The sequence below is a fragment of the Aptenodytes patagonicus genome, chromosome 7 (assembly GCF_965638725.1).
Source record: "Aptenodytes patagonicus chromosome 7, bAptPat1.pri.cur, whole genome shotgun sequence".
Taxonomy (NCBI): domain Eukaryota; kingdom Metazoa; phylum Chordata; class Aves; order Sphenisciformes; family Spheniscidae; genus Aptenodytes; species Aptenodytes patagonicus.
The window spans coordinates 55,496,719-55,511,677 of record NC_134955.1 but is presented as its reverse complement, the minus strand read 5'-3'; the positions used below and the strand labels follow the sequence as shown (position 1 = coordinate 55,511,677).

Genomic DNA, 14,959 nt, shown 5'->3' with positions numbered 1-14,959 from the left:
TCCAATCCACAAAATACTGGATCAGATTTTGAAGGTTTGTGTGGTTGAAATGTACCTGCTGTCCTTGTTGAGCCAATTGAAATGGTCAATGCACTTCCTACCAGAGGAGCTGCCTTAGTGTGCTGTCATTTCTAGCATTGCTTTCCTGCTGAAGTGGAAGTAGAGCACTGTTACAGGGCACCCTTTTTAACACTTTCCGATGTGCAAAGTAGGTGCATTTGGTTTCGTTCTCAAAGTATGCTAGTTGCTTTTAGCTGGCACAATTGTTGTGAAGAAGTTATCTTGCCCAGATGCCTTATGCTTCTGGAAAACACTGTGCTTCAAGGCCTGGATATGCCTTGAAGGCTTATTTCTATTCTTGGGTCAAGGCTGAAAGGGAGGACCGTTTTCTTGTTTTTCTTGTTTTCTGAATGTTTCTGTGCAGATTGAGCTGCAAGTGCAGGAAGAATGTAGAAGGGTGACCAATCTCAAATAGTTATTTGCTTCTCACTGTTTTTCAAACTGGAAGTCCTGAAAATTGATTAATTCACATTTTTGTACCTTGGCAACTGGGAACTTTCTGACCTAGTTAAATGGACCCTTTGTTTTGCTGTTTCCTTCCAGATGTGATAGGCAGATGAAAACAACTCAGGAAAAGCAGTGTGGTCATCTGAGATTTCTTTTAAGGATATTAACTGATTTTTCTGGAACTTGGTTGCAGTAGACTATCTCCTTCCATGTCCTTAGCTAAGCTGCAGTTCACTTCATTTTGCCTTAACTTTGCAGACACTAACGCTTGCCCTTAGCCTTCATGCTGCACTCTTTGTGGGAGTAAAAATGTAAGTGCCAGGACAGTCAGACCTTCTGCAGACTGCCTCACCCAGCCGATCATCAAGCATCCACATCAAGTCTGTCTTGCTTGTCTTTACCATTGCATAATCTTTGCATGTAGAGAGTCTGCTGCCCACCTGTGAACAGTGCCTCTGTTAGTCTCCTTGGAAGATAGATGCACAATATGTTTTATGGTTGTATTAGAATCTACGTAAGTACTTCAAAGATAGTACTAGAGCCTCAACCTGTAACTGTTAGTAGAAGCATATAGTAATGGGCAAGCAAAGGCGGTCTCTGTTGGGAAGAACTGGCAGTCTTTCAGTTTGCTTTTGTGCCATAAGTAACCTCAGTTATTCTGCTCAAGTAAGCCTAGCCCAGATAAGAGTGCCTACACAAGAAAAGTGATTTGGCTACATGGATCAGTTAGATTAGCAACTAGCAAATTATTATAAGGCTCCTAGATCTCTGCTGTTTTAGTTTTATTGGTGCTTGAGCTCCAGCCATCCTGTCTTATCATTATCTTCCTTAAGGCACTCATTAATTCAAAGCAGGGCCATTTCTGTAGGGTGGGAAATTTTATTAGGACAAAACTCAAGCTAATGAGACAGTGAAGACCAGGCTTCTATCAAAACAGAGCGTCAGCAGGCTCTTCTGCCCAGCCTTCCTCTCCCTCCTGTGCCCCAGCCCCTTCTCTGCCAGAGTTGAATAAAAGGGATAGCAGCAATGGAAAGGAGCATGCATGTAACTAAAATCAGATGCTAACTTTAGTGAACACACATCTGTCTTTCATTTCAAAGATGTTCCCGGTTTGACGTTTACAAGGTTAAGTTGCCACTGATGCAGTAGATCCCACGATTGGTTGAAGAGCAGTGCTTGATAATATGGCAACTTTTGTGCTGTGGGCAGCCCGATGTGTTGGCTAGAACATGAGCCAGTTCTGGTACTTATACTGTACAAAAGTTCAAATCTGGTAAGTAGCTTTGTGGGATCATTAAGTTTGGTAGGGACCTTAGGGGTCCGTAATACATCATCTTGATCAAAGCAGCTTCAGCATTAAATTCAGACTGAGTTGCTTAGGGCTTTGTCCAGTCAGGTCTTGAAAACCTTGGAGGATGGAGATCCTACATCCTCTGTGGGACTCTGTGCTGCAACCAGGCTGTTCACATGGTGGAATTTTTTCCTGATTTAGTTGGAATCTCCACAGTTTTGATTTATGTCCTGATAAATCTAAGCCCTCACAATGAGATTGGCCAGTTCTCTTAGTACTCTTACATGCATCCCATCAGGTCCAGTAGCCTTCTTTGCATTAAGATTTCCTCAGGAGATCCCTAACTCAGTCCTTTTCCAGTACGGGTGGTTCCTCTGCTCCTTGAACCCTGTCTTGGTACTGGGACCAAGCCTTTTGACACATCGCCACTACTTTCGTGCCTTCCCATGCTGTCTGGACCAGAGTTTCTGCACATCCCACCCCAATCTTTGTCCCCTATCCAGCTAACTGCCAAAGTCTGCTAGTGGGAGTGCTCTGGGAGCTGCACTCCTCCTTACCAGCTAAATAGCTGTCCCTGCAGCAGATGAATTTGCAAAGATCCTGAGTCACTTGCTTTTGCGTTACCTGTATTACTGTCCGGGGTGCTGTTTTGTGCAATCCCAAAGGGTGAAGGACACAATGGGTGTTCCTTTTCTTAGTGGTGATAATCCTTGTTCGCTCATTCCTTTTGCATGTATGTCTAAGTTCCAGGAAAGAGAGCTGAAGAGGGAAATGTTGGCTCAGGGTGGAGAAGCAAGGAAGGTGTTTGGATGAAGGGTGCTTGCCAATGACTTCACTGCTTTTTCATGGAATTAGAGAGAAATAAATGAGAAATGCTGAGAAATAAATGTCTGAGTAAAGTTTTCTGACATTCAGTGAAATGTAAATTCTCAGGGATTTGGGTAACATACCAAAATAAAGGCAGTATGAAAAGTAAATGCATTCTGTGTGGCGGCAATACCTTGGATGGTGGCAGGGACAAGAACCTCAGATCCTCCGTATATTAATAAAAGGTTTCTCTCTGGTTTCTTCAGCTTGACCTCACCAAACCCATTGAAGATCAGGGCCCTTTGGATGTGATCATACATAAACTGACAGATGTCATCCTTGAAGCAGACCAGAATGACAGCCAGTCACTGGAGTTGGTTCACAGGTTCCAGGTAAGTGGTTCTTTCATAGTTCTGCGTTTCAAGCAGGAGGATGACCTTGGTGCAGCAAATTCAATCTGTTTCCTGTGCAGTTGGTAGGGTTTGATGAAAAGAGCTCCCTGGCACACTGCTTCCCCGCTACTGATAGCCCAGCAAAAATAGTTTTGTCAGTCTAAAATGGACTTGCACCTTTGGATAGGTTTTATGTTGTATTGGTAAGGTTAGTAAGAACTGGTTTCCCACTGAATGTTGTCCTGATGTCACTCCAAGAGCATGAGTGCTGCTCACAAAGAGGAACAGGTGTTTGCAGAGTCCTTTACATACGTCTCTCCACGACAGAAGCCACTAAATTAATTTGGCCCAGTTCTGTCTAGTCTTCCCAGTTCCTGGCATGCTAATTTCTGTAACATCAAGGTTACTGTGAGTGATTCTGTTCTCTAGTGCTGAGAATCCTGTTCTATTAATTTTTTTTTTTCCTCAAGTTTACATTGAAGGTCAGAAATCGGCAAGGTATAGTGGTACAGAGAACTGTATTCCCAAAGAATTCCTATCAGTAGTCTGAATGCCGATGAAAATGATAAAGCAACACCTTTATCATTTTAAAAGGTGTTGCTTCTGGTGGATATCTTTGATCAAAGGTACATTCTTTTCTTCTCTTTCAAAGAGACGCAAAATTAAAAAACGTATTTTCAGAATTTTATGGAATATGCTTATGTCAGGTGGAAAAATGGCACAGACAAATTCTGCAATTTTGACAACTTTGCTTTCTTGGGAAATGATGTTCTCTTTGCTCTGCTTAATGTTCTACAACTAATAATGCAGAAAATAATTTACTTAATGGAGTCAATATTCTCTTTGCTCTAGTTACAAAGCTTTTCTGCTTCCTCCCACCTGTGTATTACTCAAACACAGACAGGAGACGAAAATGTTTGACTTGTGAGCCTGGCCCTCTGGCACCAGTTCTCTGAATAGTAGATGACTATTCATCACTAAGTAGTGCAGGTATCCACTTCCCACAGCACTGGAAACCTGTAAATGTCCAAAGAAGCATATGGAGAGATGGACTTCAGGGGCTTTCTGCTCGCAGTCTTTCCCTGTTTCAGATGTTAACTAGTTTGCCTTCACAATATACCCATCCTATCGATGGGAAAAACTGATGACCAAAGAGGCAAAAGGGCACGTGTGTTAACTTGCTCACAGCTGATTAAGACTCGTGAGATGCCTCATTCCCAATTCTTAATGTTGTTGTGTGCATTCCCGAAGGCCAGGCTTTATGAGGCACAGAGAGAGCATCTCTGTGTAGTACTGTGGCACCTCCCTTGTCCCCTGGAGAACATGCTGTTAGGGAACTTGTGCAAGCAGCTGTAGAACAACAGTTGGTGTGTAGCAGTACAATTAATATCTGAAACACCTTTCATTCCTGAGCAAGAATTCTTCAATGGATACGGAATATTTCTAATAAGAACTCCAGCTAGTCAACTTATTGTATTTAATAGCTTAAGGTCACAAGCTGATTCTTTCTCAAGTACCAAAGTGAGGTCTGGAGGAAACAGTAGTAAGTACAGAGGATGCATTTTCCTAAAGCTGCATTTAACCACCAAGGTGAAGTTTGGTATGAAACAGGGTAGAGCACTTAGCAGCTAGAGCCTTAGCTTTGGCTGAGGACTTAGTGGGCTGTTCTCGTGTCTGTGTGACAGCTGCTGCACTGCTGCCTGCACTGCTGATTTAGCTAAAGCTAAATCCCTTACCCTGATAGATTTCTTAAAGTAATCATAATATGATACCTTGATAATATTCTGTGTACCTTTGTTACCATTTAAATAACTTAATCCATTATTTTTGTGTAGGTTAAATACTGAAGCTTTGTTTTTAAAGATATTTAAGTTAGAAAATCTCAGTGAAAATACGATTTTTATCTAATGAGTTTGTGGGATAGATTCTGAGAGTGGTGAGAGAGAAGCAGTGTATATGGATATATTATCCATATATAATTATGGATAAATATCCATTTATTCTTTAGTTCAAGGACTTGGTCTTTGTATCTTCTTTTTTGATAGCACTTGGAAAAGAATAATATCACCTGAATAGAGATGCAGTGGCTTAAAAACAACAACAGAAACATCCCCTTATGAAAAAAATAAACCCAATCAAAGCTGCAACTACAAACCAAAAACCCAACTCCCCTCACCCAAAGTCTCTCCTAAAAATCTCAAATTCTACAGAGCTATGTAAGTTAAAACATATCACTGATCTTGTAGGATTTATTTTCTTTCAAATGATAATATCAAATACAGCAACATTTTTTAACCACAGACTATTTGAAGTGAAATTACTGATTTAAACTTTTAGAAATGATAAATAGTTAGTTTGCATATAACAGTTAATATAGCATAAAAATAAGAAATGTATGTGGGGAATATTGTTGCCATTTTCTAAGCGTTTGTCAGGAAGAAGATATTTTATATAGTGCAGCTTGGATTTCTTTCAGAAAGTAAGATATAATTCAGTTTCAGTACAGAATTGCCTACTGCAGAGATCTCAAATTTCCACATATTTTTTCAAAGTGTACATGGTGGTGAGGGCAGGAACAGGAGGCTGTAGGCAAAAGCTTTGCAAAACTTGAAGAAATGGCACATTTCTCTCAGGCTTATTGAATCTGTTTGCTACTGTCATGCACGATGGCATTGATTTTACCACCTGGACCTTTCGGTCACGCTATTTATGCTTTCTCTAGTACTTCAGTTCTACCAGTTTCTACCTGGTGCTGTTTCTTCACCCTACAGGCTAAGTCCAACCTGCATGCTTAGGGCTGTCTTCACGGTCCTCAAGTGCTGACCGCAGTTAGGGGATGCCCTCCTGCAGCGTGTTAGGCTGTAAGCCTGATTTTGGGGTGGAAGCTGAAGTGCTGTTTGGTTTAAGTGTAAATTTCAGTGGCTGTTTGCTCTCAGACTTCTTGAGCCCTCAACCATAAGGAGATTGGGGTATGGGGGGAGCTGGGCAGGTGAGGAGGAGTCTGTTGACTATTGTGAAGGCATCAGCCAAACTAATGAGAAAACCAGGTATGCTCCCAGGAGGCTTACATCCTTTGTATGGCAGTCCACGCTCCCGGTGGAAGTTTCTAGAGATATACACATAAGAAAAGGCTGCAGACCCCTGGTTTACAGGGATATTCTTATTGGGACAATATTACAACCTTCGCTAGTGCTGGCAAATCTCACTTGAGCTGCCTCATTTCAGAGCAGCTGAGAAATAGTTGTATGCAAATCTCACGTACTATGTGCTATGTGGCACTGGGACCCCTCCAGTTATATGCCTGTCGGCAGCTGCCACCTATTAGTGTCCTTGTCATTCCTGTATGGCTCACCTGTCAGGTTGTGCCCTTGATCAAACTGTGGAGGCAGTGCATTGTGCTTCTGTTTCACTGTAATTGCTGGGTTCCAAGATGTGATTGTCTGTGTCTTATAGTGAATTGACCGAAACATTCCCACATCTCACAGGCTGGTTAACGCCTCCTGTGTTAAAACTGTGGAGCAACTTGTTGCAAACAGTTTTAGATCATAGCCTTAATAAAAGCTAAACAATCAAACTCATATTGCCCTAAAATCCTACTCTATCTATTTGAGTATAGCCTTGTGTGCAAGTTCAACAATTCAGCCTTGCCTCTCCTCTCCATCCCATTAGAAATAATAAATCGCCATATTCAAGGTGATCCCCTGTTAAAGGAAGCTGCATAATAGCATCCCTGTGCTGTGGTGTTTCTTAGGACTGTGCTGCAGCTCTTGCTATCTTTATTAATCTTGGAAATCATAGAGCTTTCTTTTTAGTGGCCTCTGAAGGAAACCAGTAAGAAAACTCCCCTTAAGATTTGGGGCAAACAAATCTTACTGCTCTCTATGTTTCCTGACCCAGCTCTTGTCTCATCTTCTACCCAGTTCATCTGTGTTAACATCATCTCCCCTGTCTCCTGTGCCTGAGTTTTTTGTTGGCAGCATGGCCTTAATCTCATACAGCATGTACAGTAATGGGTGAGCTATCGGGTCATTGATTTGGACTGGGGATATGCTTCTTGTGACACGCTAACTAATGTGGAGAGGTGAGAACAGTTGTTGATCCCAGGGAGTCATGGAGAGTACTGACAGAGGTATTTGATACAGCATGTCAAATTCTTTCTGTAGGATTTGCATAGTGATAAATTAATTTAAATACCTGCACAGCACAAGAGCATTCAGTTACATTAGATATTTTTGCAGACCTGTCTGCTGCTTTGTAAGAATAACAGAGAACAAAAGGGGAAACAAGTTGGGCTGGAACAGGTTTGTGTTACAGTAGAGTGAAACAGAAATAACTCTAATCCAGAGACTAGATAATAGGGTTGAAATTCAGTCTTCTGTCCATTACCATTGCCGCTATTTTGTTGCTGTAGAACGCTTATGTCTTTCTGTGCCTCAGCTCACCATCACCCTTTCATAAATTGGTCTGTATTTCTAAATAAGGGGCTTAATAATTTTCCTATAAATTTCCGTATTCAAGCAAAAATAATACTGTGGTTCTTGTGAAGCTCATTTGCCGTAGGCTGATGGGAAGTTGAAACTTTTTTTTAATTTTGATAATACTGGAAATTTGGATTGCGTGTCAAGTGTTGTGGAAAGCAAAGGTATGGTTCACACACCTGAGGCATATGCTGTATGTAAGTCAACACCCTTTAATTGTCAGTAGGTCTGTTAATCAATAAGCAAGTCTATCATTAGAAAACCTCTCTCTACAGTAATGCATGTCGCATATATATTTTTTGAGAGTTCTAGTAGTAGAGACAGATGGAAGTAAGGATAAGTTTCTGGGCAAGTCAGATGGAGAAGAAGTAGTTCCCTGTCTCCTGACTTGATTGGTAAACACAGTTGAACTTGTTTAACTAACAGTATGAACTGTATAAGAAGGAAATAAATTGGGTAAAAAGCACCCTATGGATACAGAGCATTGTCTTATACCAGTGTCTTCCGTGCAGAGGGTGGTGGTGAATTCTGCTCATGCTTTGAGGACTCCTCTACATTTTCATCTTCATGTCCCTGTTGATGGTGGTTTTAGTCTTTTTTGAGCACCCTGCCTAATTCCAGTTTAGCATTGCTGTGTTCACAATGGCAAGCTTCAGCCCGGCATACTCCAGAAAGGCTGTTGCAGGGCTACACTGACAAACTTGCTTACTTCTTCTTGCGAAATGCTTGGATCCAGCTAGCTGGTGCCTTCAAGGCCTTAATTTTTAGGAATATTAAATTTAACCACAAATGAAAATAATAAAAAAGCCAAGAATGTTAGAGGAGAACTTGATGTTCTTTCTTCTTTCCCTGTCATTAGTTCTTGGTTGTACAGTAAACACTGTCTTATCTAATATATCTATTCTTTTTGAGGATGCCATCTTCCTGCAAAGAAGTGCGATGTAATGCCTAAAGAATTAGAAGGAGATCCTGGAATGTGGGTTCAGTCACATGCTTTTCCACAGTTTCATTATGTGATCTAGACCATCCCGTTTGCATCCCTAAGTTTTTGTTTTGCAAGCTGTAAATTAAAAGAAATGGTATTAACTCCGTTTTGAGATGAATATGAGAAGCCCTTTAGGTCAACTCAGAACGGCTGTCATAAGGACTTGGGGTTTGTTTGTTTCTGTGTGGAGCTTTGGTATGAATTTGTAGTAGCTATGATGACATCTGATTTACGGACCAAGTTAGAATAGTCACACTGATGTCTGATGATCTGTCTCTACAGATAAAGAGTGTTCTTTAGCATAGCCCAGCGGATGACTTGTCCAAAATCATGTAGTTGAACTAGAATGTAGGTTTCCATTACTGGACTACACATATTTCTGACTGTGGGTATAGAATTATAATCTCTCAGTATCTTCAAAACTCATTCATTAGAAAAAGATCCTCTCCCAGTGCCTTCCAAACTGGGAGAGGATCTTTTTCTAGTGAATGAGATAGAGGGCAGGGACCCCTGTCAGCAGGCTTCTGAATGATATCCTCTCACCAGTAAACCAAGGCCTTGGGCTTCTGGTTCTGCACGTGTGACTGAGCTGTGCCACATTGCTGGCATGCAGGAAACTTTCATTGTAGTAAAACATGTACCCAGGAGCCAGCAGAGCAGAGGAGAGGTCTATCAGTGTTGAATTACATGCCAAAGTGTGTTTAAAGGGTATACTGTCATGTAATTTTGTATACAGGGCAGAAGCTGGCAGGAGATTGCTGCCTGTCTCCATCTGTCCTGTATTATTTTTAAGATATTGAAAACTATTAGAAATGAAGAGAAGTATATTCCCTAGAAAAAATAAATAAAAAGAATCCATTTGTATAAAGTGTGTGGGGTGGAGTGGTGGTTTTGTTGTTTTGTTTTTTTTTTTTAAACTAAAATCAATTAGCGAGTTAGAAAATGTAAAGTGACCACCTTGCAAGAGAGCTACTTATGTGTGTGCAACGTTGGGTAAGCACTGTGGTATTTCTGGCACCTGCAGACAAGTGGTAATAGTGTGGTTCCCTTATTGTTCATTAAATTGACCAAAAAAGTCCTGATGATCTTAACCAGACCAAACAGTGCAAAATTCATGATGCTAATTTTCCTGCTATTGAATATAAATGTAACAGCAAGATGATACCTGGCACCAGTCTTACCGTTGGCTCCATAAAGCAATCTTCCAGGAAGCAGAGAACAAGGGATCCTTGACCACAGGAGGAGGAACGATCTGCCAGGCTACATTTATGACCTTTGTAAGAATAACTTTTTTTCAGGGCTGTATTGTAGAGGCCTTGACATCTGCAAGAGCTGAGGAGGAAGCTGGCTTCACATTTACATGAGTCTCTGTGCCTGCTCTCTGGAGTCTGTGTTGAACCGTTGTACGGTCTGGTGGAGAGTGCTAATAGACTAGGAAGCCTCCTAGCATGCCCTTTTTGTCTTGCTGTTTAATGACTGTTCTCAATTGCCTTGTAAAAAATAATTGTTACAGGAGACTGAAAATGGCAGGAGGAGTTGCCTGTTGCCAGTGGGCTTTTTAGCTGCAGAAGACCTTTAGGGCTGAGCTTTCTGAGGTCTTCATGCTAGTTGGATGTTGTCTGGACTGCAGTTTCTCAGGAGAGTATTGGTGGGTGCAAATTGTTCTCCACTGCGTTGAAGATCAGTGAGTGCCTAGTTATCTCATCCAAAGCCGAAATGAAGACTGCATGCAGCACCTAGTGTAGTGCATGAAGTGCAAAGTAAAGAAATCTTTCCATTTGCTTCGTAGGACACTTAGATCCTTATTTTGGGGGTGATGATTACTTGTAGAGATGATGATTAGTCTCCTTTCCTACCCACTGTAACACTGGGCTGAACTGACTGAACATAGTTTATTTGTTGTCTAGAAAAAAATTGTTACAGTCCTTGGTGGTTCCTTCTTGACCAGAGGAACATGGAGAGAAGTCAGGTGGCAAGAGGCATAGTCCCCAAGGGTCCCTTTCACTTGCTGGTGCTCCAGTTCCTGTCTTGGTAAGAAACAGAACCAAACTACCCCAGTTCCTGCCTTCTAGACAAAGTTTATGACTTTGAAGAGTGAGTATGTTTTGGCTTGTGTAAGGCATTGACTGGGGAATCTTTGTTATGCTCCGAGTAGAGCAAATCACTCTGAGCAGCTGCCTGTCATAGCTGTAGAGGGGCTTGAGTAGCTTCATTCATTACTAGTCTGTTCCATTCAAAATGATGGCTCAAGTGATGGAAAATCAATAGGGTTATTAATTTGTCTTTCAGAGCTTTTTCTGAACAGGTTCTCTTTGCATTAGCCGCCTTAAAAAGATAGATCAGAAGCAGGTTTTATGCCTAGGCTTCTGCTATCAGGTTGATGAAAATTTAAAGTGTTTCTTGCCCCCCTGCCCTCCAGCTGTTGACTCTCCCACTCTGAAGTTGTCCAGGAAGGGCTCTTCTATTCTTGATTCAGAAGCTTCCTTAGAAAGGTTTGGGACTGGGAGGAAGGAAAATTGGGGAGATACTTTGAAAGGGAAGAAGTTAGGGGATTGCTCTTGCTTGGAAGGGGAGAAGTGCATTGTTCTTGCTGCACTGATAGCTTTCTTCAGAAGTCTCAGCTGTGAGAAGGTGATTTGGGTATGTACTCATGGAGATTATGCCAGTGGATTTTTAATGCTGCTTTTTTTTTTTTTTTAAAGATACTAACCCATTCTGTTCCTGGTTTTCAGCTTTTTACTCTGAAAATACTTACACATTTCAAATCTCTTTTCGCGTGCTCTGCTGAGAAAAGGCAAGTAAAAAATCAAAGGAAACTATCAAATCTTAGTAATTTTTTTCTTATTGGAGGGACAGGGTGAGACACAAAGTGGAAATGGTCTATTTGCACCTGAATTCACAGGCCAATACCTGTGTTCTTCCCATTTGAAAAATAATTCTGTCTTACATTTGTTGCAAGAGCCTCATAAGCAGGCAAAATTAACTAAAAATTTGTCATTCAAGTGCTAACTGGTAGGATAGCTTCCTGTGGGTAGGTGTTTGCAAGATGAAGCAGTGGTGGACTTTTGAAGGCAAAACAGGGAAGCTGAGTACTCAGAAAGTTGCTTTGAGATGTACAGTGAACAGAAGTGTAGCAGAGAAGATCTGTCCCCACTTCCCCTTGCCGCCCCCCTCATCCCTCCCAACCACTGCAGGAAGCTCTTTTAGATTTAGAGACAAACAATTTTGAGATGAGTGATTGTTCAAGATCCAGCTTGTCTACACCTTTCCTTTGGGAAGGAGTTGTCCGTGAAAAGAGACCGTCGCAAGACAACAAAAAGGAACTTTTAAGTCTGAATCTGATGCAAACTCTTTAGACAACCTTGTGTCTGTCTTTACATCTGTTTCCCCCTTGGAAAATGTCAGTCTGTTGTTACAAGTGGTCATCTTCATGTTTTTGTACATGGGAAGACACAAATCCAGATGCTGTTATTGTTTCACTTGCTAACTTTTTTAAAATATGGAACTGTTGTTTAATATTAAACAAAAGATTATAGAAGTTTTATTACTTAGTAATAAAATAAGTCAATGAGTCAGTGAGTCTCTCTTATCTAATGACCTAATATTTGCAGTAGATACTGTATCAACTTTCTGTTAAAATATATTAAAAAAAAAAAAAGCATTAGCTACCTTTTTGGGTAAAATGACAACTCTATTCTCATCTATATACAGGCTTCTCAAGAAAAGTTTTTGGTTTTGTTTTTGGGTTTTTTTTAAATATCTGGGTTATATCCAGAGGTATTTAATAAGGAACATGAAATATTTGGTGTCTCTTTGATTTCAAGTTTCATTGCTGGCCTTCTGCCAGTAACAGGGCTGGTACAGAGCATGACTGAATACAAACAAAGGAGGATCTGCCAGAAGTCCTTGTTTCTTCTTGTTTGCTTTTATTATGTCAAAGATTAGAACGAGGAAAACATAGAAGTTGTCTGGGTCAAGCTGAACTGCAGCCCAAGGACAGAACCCTTTCAAAATATTGTTGGGAAGCCTAAATATCCTCCAGATTGTTGCCTGGGTTGTTGGAGTCTGCTGTTGGATACCAGTCTTTGGTAAATCTACCAAAGGAGGGTGCAGAGTTGTTTTGTTGGAATGACCAAAGAAGATTGGTCATGAAAGGTTGTGCTGTACTGAAAGCTATCTCTTGGCTTCAGTGTTTCTCTTTTCCTTCTGCAACTGCACCATTTTCAACTTCATATCTATAGTAGCTCATCTGCTATCAGACGAGTGGTGAATATGTGGTGAATGGAGTTAAATCCAGTTGGCAGCTGGTCACGAGCGGTGTTCCCCAGGGCTCAGTACTGGGGTTGGTCTTGTTCAGTATCTTTATCAATGATCTGGATGAGGGGATCGAGTGCACCCTCAGTAAGTTTGCAGATGACGCCAAGCTGGGCGGGAGTGTTGATCTGCTCGAGGGTAGGAAGGCTCTGCAGAGGGACCTGGACAGGCTGGATCGATGGGCCCAGGCCAACTGTATGAGGTTCAACAAGGCCAAGTGCCGGGTCCTGCACTTGGGCCACAACAACCCCATGCAGCGCTACAGGCTTGGGGAAGAGTGGCTGGAAAGCTGCCTGTTGGAAAAGGACCTGGGGGTGTTGGTCGACAGCCGGCTGAACATGAGCCGGCAGTGTGCCCAGGCGGCCAAGAAGGCCAATGGCATCCTGGCCTGTATCAGAAATAGTGTGGCCAGCAGGGGTAGGGAAGTGATTGTGCCCCTGTACTCGGCACTGGTGAGGCCGCACCTCGAATACTGTGTTCAGTTTTGGGCCCCTCACTACAAGAGAGACATTGAGGTTCTGGAGTGTGTCCAGAGAAGGGCAACGAGGCTGGTGAGGGGTCTGGAGAACAAGTCTTATGAGGAGCAGCTGAGGGAACTGGGGTTGTTTAGCCTGGAGAAAAGGAGGCTGAGGGGAGACCTCATCGCTCTCTACAACTCCCTGAAAGGAGGTTGTAGCGAGGTGGGTGTCAGTCTCTTCTCCCAAGTAACAAGCGATAGGACGAGAGGCAATGGCCTCAAGTTGCACCAGGGGAGGTTTAGATTGGACATGAGGAAAAATGTCTTTACTGAAAGAGTGGTTAAACATTGGAAGAGGCTGCCCAGGGAAGTGGTTGAGTCATTATCCCTGGAAGTATTTAAAAGACATGTAGATGAGGCGCTTAGGGACATGGTTTAGTGGCCATGGTGGTGTGGGGTTGACTGTTGGACTCGATGATCTTAGAGGTGTTTTCCAACCTTAATGATTCTATGATTCTATCAAAATTCTTAGACACAAAACCTTCATGTTCATCTAGATCTGTATAGTAGTAGAGCCATTCCGTGCCATGGGGAGAGTGCTGCTACTTAGGCTACATCAAGAGTTTTCCAATCTGTTAAGTGATCTTCACAATTAAATAGTCAGTAAAACATGATGCCTGAGTGTGCAGCAGTAAAGAATCAAAGTTTATGAAAGGTCTCACATTGGCTACCATAATTGTTCCTGTGAAGCTAACAAAATAGATTTTTCTTATTGTAATTTCCTGTTGTGGGGAATTGGTGTTAAGGTTTGGATTTTAAAATTATTTATTTATTTTAAGTCGTTTTCTATGCATAGATATTGGAACTCTTTCTTTTGCATGTGTTGGTGATGTACTGGTGTGAGGTGTGGGAGACTGGGAAAGTGTTGGCAGTGTACATGCCCAGGGTGAGGCTGGGTGATTTGCTTTGGGGATTCTGGTGGAACTTGATGGTTCTGTTTTTGAATGCAGAGTTAATGCTTTGTGATGGAAATCCAAGCAACACACAATACTTCGAGAAGAGATGCAGAGTTATAAGGACTTGAGTGCATTTTGATGCTCCTGTCCCCTAAACGGCTTCAGCAGTTAACCACTAGCTGTGTTCAAATAGATATGCCCTATACAAATACATTGACCTTGTTCTGCATTGACAGACTCCTTTGCTTGAAAGGGGAGGCCGTTTCTCGATTCAGTTAAAATGAGAGATCTGTAGCCCCTCCCCAGATTAGCTCTAGGAGACACTTCAGGTCCCAGTCCTTTCCTTTACTCAGATGATGCAGATCTTCACTGCCCTGCTGACAGTCTCTGAGTTTTGCCATTCCCATGCCCTCTGGCTGTCTGAGTACCTAAGCCTGTAAATGGAGAAGAGGTGGAGAATAGTACCTGAAATATGTTTGATGCTGAGAAATTTCCTTGTTTTATAAAGCAAGCTCATGTTCAGGCTCCTGTGTGTGTGAAGGGGCTGTCGCCTTACATTCAGTGCAGTTCTTGACGTTAGAGTAATTAAAGTCCTTCAGACTCTAAATGGCTTCTGGAAGACAGCCCCCACCTCCTTCATCTTCATCAGTTATTTCATGTTTGCCTTACAGAGCTTTTTGGAGGCTCCTTAACGCAACAGGATGAGAAATCAGTCACTGGAAAGTAAGCTAAGACGCTCACTTCTGTTGACACGTTGCCTGGTGTAGAATGG

The 14,959-nt window shown here is 41.9% G+C and overlaps 1 protein-coding gene across 1 annotated transcript in view; it reads left to right on the top strand.

The window, feature by feature from the left end:
• The window catches only part of ITPK1 (inositol-tetrakisphosphate 1-kinase), a 161,669-nt gene that overhangs the window by 76,922 nt on the left and 69,788 nt on the right, over positions 1–14,959 (top strand). Inside the window, exon 4 of the mRNA XM_076345329.1 lies at positions 2,872–2,997. Coding sequence (XP_076201444.1) covers positions 2,872–2,997 — 126 coding nt within the window. The remainder of the gene's footprint in view (positions 1–2,871; positions 2,998–14,959) is intronic.